General features: G+C 47.5%; 1 protein-coding gene across 8 annotated transcripts in view; it reads left to right on the top strand.

Annotated features, from left to right (window-relative positions):
* Positions 1-37: 37 nt before the first annotated feature.
* Positions 38-10,635, top strand: part of ELMOD3 (ELMO domain containing 3) — a 28,048-nt gene continuing 17,450 nt past the window's right edge. For 2 of the 8 annotated variants that reach the window (XR_013441726.1, XM_078056357.1), the window contains exons 1-5: positions 38-269; positions 886-939; positions 2,277-2,563; positions 5,990-6,088; positions 6,541-6,610. Coding sequence is in view for 7 of the 8 variants with exons in the window: in XM_078056357.1 (XP_077912483.1) it covers positions 2,510-2,563; positions 5,990-6,088; positions 6,541-6,610 (223 nt within the window). In the remaining variant the exon portion in view is untranslated. Of the gene's footprint in view, positions 270-325; positions 719-881; positions 1,057-2,276; positions 2,564-5,989; positions 6,089-6,540; positions 6,611-10,635 lie in introns of those variants that run through there. The other 6 variants (XM_078056358.1, XM_078056362.1, XM_078056360.1 and 3 more) reach the window with 6 other exon arrangements.

Here is a 10,635-nt window from a genome sequence, read left to right as displayed (position 1 = left end):
GCGCTGGGGGCGGAGAGGCTGCGTGGGGACGCGGTGCGCACGCGCGGGGAGGCGTGGCCGGCGGCCTGAGCCAGACGCGACGGCTCCCGGGTTCTGGGCCGCGGCCAGCGAACACCTACCTGTGCGGAGCGGGCGTGGGGTGGAGATGGTCGCCCCCGGCCGAGACGAGGCTGAGAGCTGCAAGCCTGAGAGAGAATCTCGCCCGGGACCCGGGAGGCCAGAGGTGTGGTCTGCGCTCTGCCTTGGGCGCGCCCAATGACCCGAGGCAAGTTGCTTACCTGTTTTCCGCACCAACTGGTGAGGAGGATTCCGTCCGGAACCCACACAGCCCCAGTCTGGCGGGGTACCTTGATGGAGTGAGATTCCTGCGGAGATCCGCGCGTCACAGCCGGCGAGCGCCCGGCCTCGTGCCCCCGGGTGGCCAGTCGTTTTGCCCGAGGCCGCGGCGCTCGCCTGGGATGGCGTCGCCTGCGGCGGGGGCCTGGCGGCGCCCCCAAGCCTCTGCCTGGGTCCTCATGGCACCTGCCCTCCGTGGGGGCAGTGAGGGGCCGGGGAGCCGCCCAGCGACAAGCCTGATGAAAGGATCAGAGAAGGACTGTCAGACCTACGTGGGCATTTGGTATTTAAAGTATGGACCCAGTGTCTGGATTAAATACCTATTCAGAGAGTTGAAGCTCCAGCAAGAAGTTTGAAAATCGTATGTAGCTCCTTGCCTAGAGTGGGAGTACCATACTTAATTTGAAAAAGACCCATTCTTATGGGAAGGCCATTTCTTTGGGCCCAACTATAAGGAAGTTGCCTAATGTTGGTGGGCATGACTTCATAACTTCCATTACTGGCTTATTTGATGGAGTTTTTGCTCTTTTCTTTCTCTATTACAGATAGTAACTGTCCCTGTTGAAGTCCCCAGAGCTCCAGTTGGAACTGAGGCACTAGCAGGTGTGTAAAGTTGGTCATGCTTCTGTGCTGCGTGATTCATTTCATACACAGAAACAGAAGAGGCTTCCTGAGATCACTGGTACCATCCCTGCCTGTCACCTTCCCAAGGTTGGCTGTGTGAGTTTTGTTATATGGTGTCATGGAGGTCAAGGAGGAGGGCAAGGAAAGGGAACCAGATGCTGAGGTCCCAGAGGACACAATGAGGGAGAGAGCTAGTTCCTGAGGTACCATGACCAAGGTAGGACAGGGACTGTCCTCCCCATTAAATTACAGTGACCCAAATGTCCAGCCCAATAGCCAGGAAGTATTCCCATTCTGGGTGCTAGGAAATCATCCTACCACCTGACAAAGATTCCAGTTTGTTACTGGCAGCCAATTCTTAGGGAATCCAGATCATGTTCCCACAGTCAGGGGCTGACCTCAAAGAGAGGCCACCCTCCTTCCTAAGTTACCCAAGTCTGTGAAATACGGCCGTCAGTTGTGTGTGGGCTTTCTGCCCACTTATGATCCAGACTGTTGTAACAGTCATCCATGTTGTACAGTTCCTCCACAATAAATTACAGGCCTGTCCAGCCCTCTTCCCAAGGTGGGCTCCTGGGATGACTGTCTTAGAGTTAGCCAAACTGACTGAACAGCTGCAGCATGTGCAATATTGGTGTTCACCAAGGAAGGCTAGGCAGTGTGTTGCATTTTGATTTTCTATCATCATAGGAACCAGGCCTAGTATTATAAGCCCCCAGACCCAACCTGTGTCTGCGACCTAAGCAAAGCCTGAGCACTTCAGCTAAGACCACCCACCAGGATGCCACTCATTAGCTTCCTCCCTTTGATAAGCTGCCCCCAGATCCCAGTGACTTCATTGTCAGAACCAGACCTCACCACTAAACAGTGGTGCTGCCGCTGCCTTCTGGACACTGAGGATCCAACCCTCAGACCTCTAGCATCCCCTTCGTTCCATCCAGTGGCATGGAAAGTAAGAATTAGGCATTTGACTAAAGCAGCTGATTTATTCGGAATAAATTTATAGCTGCTTAAAGATTTTTATTTATTTTTAAGATTTATGTATTTATTTTGAGAGAGAGAGAGAACAGGGAGAGGGGTAGAGGGAGGGAGAGAAGCAGACTCCGGCTAAACACAGAGCCCTACTCTACTGGAGACACGATCTCACGAACCTGAGATCATGACCTGAGCTGAAATCAAGAGCGGGGTGCTTAACCTCCTGAGCCACCCAGGTGCCCCTGGATGTTGGCTATTTTTGACCATTTATCATCCATTCCCATTTTTGCTTAACTGAATGACGAAACTAGTTTTCTTTCGTAATTTTTTTTTTCTTATAGGACTGAGACTTCAGAGACCTCAGGGACTTCTTTCAGTACTCACAGAAACCTCCTAGCCTTGGTGATGGCACATGGGGACTGTTTACTTACTCTTAGTCTGAATGACTGCCAAGAAGGAAGGCAAAGGTAGAGCAGTCGGATCGCTGGCTCTCCCCATACTTCTAATCTCAGACTTTATTAGACTCCTTTCTGAGCCCAAGGACAAAGCTCACTTGAACAAATGACTTTGAGTCATGAATGAAAACTCTTGCTCTTTCCATAATGAGAAAGGATTAAGAGATGGACAGGTAAGTAAGCCCTTCTATTTGAGAAAGAAGGTGTTCGTTTGGGATATATTGTTATTAGTAATAACACAGGATATATCAAGAGAATGTAGAACTTTCAAAATGTTTTGGGAAAACCCTCATTATAATGCTCTTTGTAGGAGAAGCTTCTATTCATATACCTCTGAGTCAGTTGCCTTTGCTAGCAGCTTCTTTTCTTTTTTTTTTTTTTTTTAAGATTTTATTTATTTTTTTGAGAGAGAGGTCTAGCACACATGCCTGCACAGGAGGTGGGGAGGGGCAGAGGGCGAGGGAGATGAAGAAGCAGACTCCCTGCCGAGCAGAGGTTTGATCCCAGGACCCCGAAATCATGACGCAAGCCAGAGACAGCTGCTTAACAGATTGAGCCACACAGGTGCCCCTTCTTTTTTTTTTTTTTTAAGTTTATTCATTTAAGTAATCTCTACACCCAATGTGGGGCTCAAACTCATGACCCCAAGATCAAGAGTCACATACTGTTCGGACTGAGCCAGCCAGGTGCCCCACTAGTAGCTTATTTTCTAAGTGAGTCATGGGATTTTGTTTCGGATTTACTTGGGTGAGAGGAGAATGTCAATGAGGAATCCCCCAAGATATTTTTAATTTATCAATTTGGACTGTTTACCTTATTGACCCTTGTCAAACACATGCTTTGGCTCGATTATCCTCAGGACTCTGGGTCCAGTGTGATATGTCTTTGTGTGAGCCTGGCAGCTAACCCTACCTTCCTTGCCTTTCTCCCTACCTGGTCCACAAGTGGTCTTAATGGAGCTTGTGGGACAAAGCCTTTGCTTTGGGAACCCAGGGAGGTTTTCTTCACTGTACTAAGACAGGTGAACTGTTCTTCCAGGAGAGAAGTCTTCGGCCACTGGAGGGGACTGAATTGGAGAGGGAAAGGAAGGATGGAATGAATCATAAGCACACAGACCCCTGCAGGGAGTTGTTCAGCATAGTGAATCATCAGAATTTTTGAGAACATATTTTGTGCCTCGTACTGTGCTAATGGGTATCAGAAATAGAGGTGTAAAAGAAATTTCCTCCACTCAAAGCCGCAGGGTCTGATTTAAAGATAGGCTGCATTGGGGGAAGTGAAAACTCTAGGGCCATTTTGATTGACGGTGCAGTTTCAGCACACTCACAAAAAAGAAGTGGAGTCACAAGACTTATTACTTGCAGATCCCAGAAACGTGGCAGGGGTGAGTGTGTGGAGGGGGCAGTGAGCCAAGGTAGGGGCCGTCCTCAGTCCCAGATCATGAGCAAGCATGAGATAGGGAGTAGAGGAGCAAGCACCCCTATTACTTATAAAGGGGAGGTCACTAGCTTTTCTCAGGCTCAACTCTAAGTGATTATTTTAAAAGGTGCCCCAGGAAAAGCAAGGCAGGAACTCGTGGCGAGAATCCTAAGCTCAGGTGCTTATCTAAATGTCCAGGTTCTGGCTGTGAGCAGGGTTGTCATACTGTAAACATGTAGGAAGCAACTCCGAATAGCTGTTTTCTTGTCACGTAGGACTCTTGCAGAGGGACTTGTCCTCCCCGCCGAAGGGCTGGCTATAGGACTGAGAAGGGAAGAGACCCTTGTAGCCCCAGTGGGGAAGGCAGGCCACCCTGAGGAGGCAGAAGGGGTGGTGGTAGGGGTGTCTTCCGGAGGAAGACCACATGACCCAAGGGATGGAGGTGAGAGGATCTGCAGCAAGTGTGTTCACTGGACTGAAGTGGGAAATAGTCGTGAGGAGGCATCACGAGGCCAACAGTGGAGGAGTTTGCTCAGCTGTGCCGTGTTCAGGCATTCATTCTTGTGTCCTGGTCATAAAGAAATCAAAGCTCTGTTTAAGGAGTAAGAGTTGGCAAAAATGTGTAGGAGGGATTAGAGTAACAGGATCAGCTGGAATTCTGGGGCCTTGACGTAGCACTGATTTTTTTATTAGTTATTTTCTTTTACTTAGTTTTTTCCTCTTATTTATTTTATTTTACTTCTTAAGATTTATTTATTTATTTGTCAGAGAGAGAGAGAGAAAGTGAGAGCACAGGCAGGGGGAGCAGCAGAGGGAGAAGCAGGCTCCCCGATGAGCAGGGAGCCCGATGTGGGACTGGATCCCAGGACTCCAGAATCATGACCTGCGCCCAAGGTAGATGCTTAACCCACTGAGCCACCCAGGCGACCCTCCTCTTATTTATTTTAGAGCAAATAATACATTCACATGGTTCAGAATCCAAAAAGCAGGGAGCATATACCCATAGTGAAAAAACTGCCTTCTCTTGTCCCCTAGCCACCCAGTTTTCTTCTGGGGGCAAAATCACTGCTTCCTTGGGTATAAGTCTAGAAATAGTCTCGGCAGAGACAAGCAAATATATTTGTGTGTTTTCTAAAAATATAAATGGTAACATACTGTATATACTCTGCCCTTTGCTTTTTCCACTTAATATATCATGTGGAGTGTTCCATATTGTCCATAAAACACTTTCTTATTCTTCTTTATGGCTAGATCGGAGCTCATTGAGTTAATATGCTTTTATTTGTGGAACTAGTCCATTAGTGGGCATTCGGGGTTTTTCTAGCCTTTTGCTATGACAAACAGTTCCACCACGAATGACGCTCTAAGCATGTCCTTTTGCACACGGACGAGTATATGTGTTGGATAAATTTCTAGAATGCAGTTGCAGGCCCAAAATGGACAAAGCATGTATGATTTTGTCAGATATTGACAAGCTGTAGAGGTGGGAACAATTTACCCTTCAGTGTGTTACAACACTTGGTTTTCTAGCCAACACAGGGTGTTAATCACTCTTTTGAAATTTGCTCATATGATAAGTGACAAATATTATCTCGGACTAGTTTTATTTGACACGTCTCTTATTACGAGTAAGGTTGAGCATTTTTTATTTGTTTCAGAGCAGTGCATGTTTCCTTGTCTGTAAGCTGTCCATATCCATGCCCATTTTTATACTGGGCTGGGTTTCTTTTCCTGACTGATTTGTAGGATTTTTTTAAACACATTAGAAAAATTAGTCCTGTATTGGTAACCTGAGTTGCAAAAGTTGGTCAAGTGGTTTTGTTTTGTTTTGTTTTGTTTGTGTTTTTAAAGTTGGTAAGTGGTTTTTTTAAAGCTCTAATGGGCAAAGGTTTAGCTGAACAGAAAGGCCAAAAGTAAGGAAACTGCCTCCCTAAACTTACTCAGAGTCCTGAGACCTTTTACGGAGCCAAAAAATCTGAGATAATATTAACTAAGCTTTTTGCAGTTTCTCTTAAGACTAGATTAAGCAGAAGTTTTCCCTTACAGTAGTCCTTACAGTTGAGTTCTCGGGAGTTCATCCATTTTTGTGTGTGTGGTATTGGGAAAAGGTGTGACATTTAAGCTGTCAACTTTGGAGGACTGATATGTGCCCAAGAATCTGACCCTGCTTTGTCTTATAGGTTGAAAGTGTGTGTGCTGCGTATCCTCCACCATATGACAAGGACACCAGTGCTCTTCGGGCTCTCAGAGGAATTTCTGTACATGTCACCCACACCCCAGTACCTCCCACCCATACAAGCTTTTGTTGCATGCTGCTCTGTGGGGCCAGGCACCAGGGACTCAGGACAGCAGAGACCCTGCTTCCAGGAGCTCACACTTGGGGGCAGAGTTGTGGGGCACAAACTTGCGAAACAACCTCTAGCTAGTAAGATAATTGCTCCAGGGAAGCAGAATACAAAGTGCAGTGGGAATACCAAAGGCACACCACAGTCTCAGTTGAGTTGTGTGAATTTTTGTTTATTCTTCAAGGAGAGCATATGCTTGTCCCCACGTCACCTGACTTGTACATGATAGTTGGAGTTTTCCACGTGCCTCTCTTTAAGATTGACTTTAATCAACCCATCCTTCTGACCTCCAGTTCCAAAGACATTCTCTACTGTGGGTGGGGCATGTTTGTGTGGATGGGAGGGTATGGATTCACCCTCACACTAAAGGTCGGCTGCCCCTACAGATCTCAGAGTTGAAGAACCATGGCATCCTCCGGGCCCTGACAGCAGAAGCAAATGGATGGGAGCCACGTGGTAAGGTCCCCTTCAGCGCCCTAGGAGCCTGGGTGGGAACCAAGTTAGAGGTCCCCGTGGTCTACTTTTCATCATTTGAATTTCTCTCAGTACTTGTCCTATAGAATTTTATGGATTTATCATTCTTCAAGGAAAATTAGAATCAACACTGGATTAGAAGTGAAAAGACTTGAGTCCTAATCTAGCACTCAAAGCAGCTTATTACGTGCTTTGCGCAAATCATATCATCTCCATATCTGCTGTGGAGGTTGATCAATGCCTTCTCTGTCCTCAAAGGGATATTGCGACAATGATATGAGACAGTGTATGTGAAAAGGCTTTGAAAAAGTATCCTATTTTATCTGCTTTACATGATTCTTTCGTATACTTTGTTTAAAGTTCATTTCACTTGCTGATTTATGACACAGAAAGGCCCACTCACCAGGTGAGAAACACCTAGAGTCCCATATCTCTGGTTTAAATCCTGCCTCTTTCATCCACCAGCTGTCTGACCTTGAGCAAGTTTCTTAACCTTCTAACCCTTACTTACTTCATCTATAAGACAGAAAGTGAGTCAGAACCTGTGTGATGGGAATTGTGTAAGGACTATATGAGCTAAGGTGAAGTGCTTAGAGCACAGATTATAAATCTATAACGAGTGCTCATTGCTATGTATTGTTATCTTGAAATTCTGCAAACTGAAAATGTAATCTCCACAAATATGGGGTTTGTTAAAAATATTCTAACGTAGAAAAATTATTTGGAGATCTGTGAAGTTTCTTCTAATAGATTTTTATCTTTGTGTGGTGACAAACCTAACATTTATTAGAGATTTTGCCTTAAATGCCAAAATATTTTATATTTCAGTACAAGTAGCATTTATGTGCCAGGTTTTTTTTTTAAAGATTTATTTACTTATTTATTTGAGAGAGAGAAAGCAGGGGGGAGGGGCAGAGGGAGAGGGAGAGTCTCAAGCAGACTCCGAGATGAGCACTTGCTGAGCCCATGGAAAGCTCGATCTCACAACCCTGAGATAATGACCTAAGCCGAAGTCAGATGCTTAACTGACTGAGCCACCCAGGCGCCCCTGTGCCACATATTTTTAGTCGTATTAAACAGTTACAGTTTTCTTCCAGATTGTCCTCAGCTCATTTAAATTGATAGGCTTATGAGGCACCTGGCTGGCTCAATTGGTGGAGCATACAACTCTTGATCTTGGGTTGTGAGTTCAAGCCCCACGTTGGAGATTACTTTAAAAAAATAAAATCTTTAAAATGGGCGCCTGGGTGGCTCGTCAGTTAATCGTCTGCCTTCGGCTCAGGTCATGGTCTCAGGGTCCTGGGATTGAGCCCTATGCCAGGCTCCCGGCTCAGTGGAGAGTCTGCTTCTCCTTCTTCCTCTGCCCCTCCCCCCTGTTTGAGGTCTCCCTCTCTCCCTCTCTCAAATAAATAAATAAAATCTTTAAAAATAATTAAATAAACGGGGCTCCTGGGTGGTGCAGTGGGTTGAGCATTGGACTCTTGGTTTCCGCTCAGGTCATGATCTCAGGGTCGTGAGATTGGGCTCCGTGCTCTGCACAGAGGTCTGCTTAAGACTGTCTTTCCCTCTCCCCCTCAAATAAATAAATGTTTAAAAATAAAATAAGTAGGTAGGTAGGTAGGTAGATAGACAGGCTTACTAACTCAGTGATACTGTTTCCCGTATGGTTAAGTGGAAGAGAGCCCAAATAAAGGAGGCAGTTGAAAAAGGAAGAAAGGTAGGGAACTGTGCTAATGTGAGCTTCAATTGCTATCCTGAAGATTTGTGCTTTGCCTCCATTTTCTTCTGTTGGGGGAAATTAGTATTTATGTCAGGATCATCTTCAGATGAGGAGGAATCTCCCTGGTTCCAAGAGGAAAGGGAAGAAGTGCTCTTGTTACGCCTTGGACACTCGTCTCCAGTTTTTAGGGACCAGATTGCAACCGCTAGTTGAGACTTGTACTTTCTGTTGACTAACCTACAGTCACAGCAGATTCCCAGGTGCAGGTGAGGTTTCTGCTCCTGGCTCACAGCCTTCTGCCAAGTTGTTTGTAGGTGAAAGGTTGAGAGGTGCCTGGTGGCTCAGTCAGTTAAGTGGCCAACTCTTTTTTTTTTTTTAAGATTTTATTTATTTATTTGACAGAGAGAGGCACAGCGAGAGAGGGAACACAAGCAGGGGGAGTGGGAGAGGGAGAAGCAGGCTTCCCGCTGAGCAGGGAGCCCAATGTGGGGCTCGATCCCAGGACCCTGGGATCATGACCTGAGCCGAAGGCAGACGCTTAACGACTGAGCCACCCAGGTGCCCCAAGTGGCCAACTCTTGATTTCGGCTCAGGTCATGATCTCAGGGTTGTGAGATGGAACCCCGCCTCGGGCTCCGCGCTCAGCGGGGAGTCTGCTTGAGATTCTCTCTCTCACTCTTCCTCTGCTCCTCCCCCTGCTCAGGCTCTCATTCTCTCTCTCTAATAAATAAATAAATGTTATAAAAAGAAAAGAGGGGCACCTGGGTGGCTCATTTGGTTAAGCATCTGACTTCAGCTCAGGGTTCTGGGATCGAGTCCTGTAAGGAGCTCTGTGCTCAGCAGGAAGTCTGCTTCTCCCTCTCCCTCTGCCTCTCCCCCTGCTTATGCTCTCTCTCTCTCTCTCTCTCTCTCCTCTCTCAAATAAATGAAATCTTTAAAGACAAAGAAAATTTGACCAAGTTGCTTGAAACGAGGCCCTGCAGGGTGAAGAGTCCGTGAAGCCGGGCGTCAGTGAGGGGGAGGGGTGACACAGCCCTTGTCAGCACCATAAGAGCAGTCCCTGCTGCCGCCCCACTCTCTTCTTTGTTCAGCCACTTTCTCCCTCTTCATCTCCCAGGGTCCAGCATGCTGGAAGGAGTTTTATTCTCTTCACCATCCAAGGCCAAGCAGTCTGTATCCTGGTGAAGTTATCTAGCTTGGAAGCCCTGAGGCTCGGGGTCTCGGTCCACCCCAGATGGGGCTGGCAAGATTGAATTTCCCAGAAGTCCAGACCCATGTCACCTGCTGCCACTACCCTCTGCCCTGCTGGACCCGAACCCAGGCCTGTGGCAGTGACGCTAGCTAACACGTACCGAGTACTGACCTGTGGGCCATATACCCCTCTCCCCGCCCTCCCTCGCCCCTAGCAGCTGAAGAGTTGCACCATCCTCCAGCAGTCCCGTGAGTGATGACACGGGGTACAGTGTCATCTGTGTGCAGCTGGGGAGTGCGGACAGGAAGTGCTCGCCAGCAGTTTGGCTCTGGAGTTGCTCTCAGCAGCTTTCTCTGCCTCAGTTTCTGTTAGTGTTTTGAGTTTCTGGTAGTATTTTATTTTATTTTATTTTATTTTATTTACAAGTATACTTTCAAAACAGGTCATTGCCCTGCGATATCCTCAGTCAAGACTGCGTGGCCAAGAGGAGCTGCCCTCTCACTCTTACCACTGGGGCTGGAGGCTGGAGGGGTCACGATTTGGGGTCTTGGACTGAAGTTTCTCCGTTTTCTCCATGTTGTGTTAATTTCCTCTCTAGCAAATGGGAAAAGCCAGCAGCAGGACGTACCGCCAGCAGTCCGGGTTGGAGTGACAGTTGTGGTTTGGAGAAAGGGCTGTGTGGTGGCTACAGAGAACCTGTCTCGCTGCTTTTTCTCTCCTGCTCCCCCCCCAATTTCCGGTGCTTTCATTCATTAGCAGACATTTGTTGAACACCTGCCCTGTGTGGAGCATTGCGCTAGGTTCTGGAGAACGCTGTCCTCAGGTGGCTCCCAGTGTAGTGGGAGAGACAGTCACGACACTGAGGAGCCTGAGTATCGGGTTCACAGAGGCCCACTGGCTCCCTCTGCAAACTTAATGAAGTCAGGGAAGGTGGCTGGCTGAGGGTGACATCAGAGTTCCCTGGAGGATGAGGAACAAGAGCAGCACAGGGGTTGGGACCAGAAGGTGCAGGCACCTGGGGCGACTGCAGGGGGAGAGCTGTCTGAGCAAAGGCACAGAAGCTGGGAGGGGCTGAGGAAGTCCTGGGAGTTCTGG

Source organism: Halichoerus grypus, chromosome 10 (assembly GCF_964656455.1).
Source record: "Halichoerus grypus chromosome 10, mHalGry1.hap1.1, whole genome shotgun sequence".
NCBI classification, from domain to species: domain Eukaryota; kingdom Metazoa; phylum Chordata; class Mammalia; order Carnivora; family Phocidae; genus Halichoerus; species Halichoerus grypus.
The sequence above is the reverse complement of the archived record's forward strand: the minus strand, read 5'-3'. Positions and strand labels throughout refer to the sequence as shown.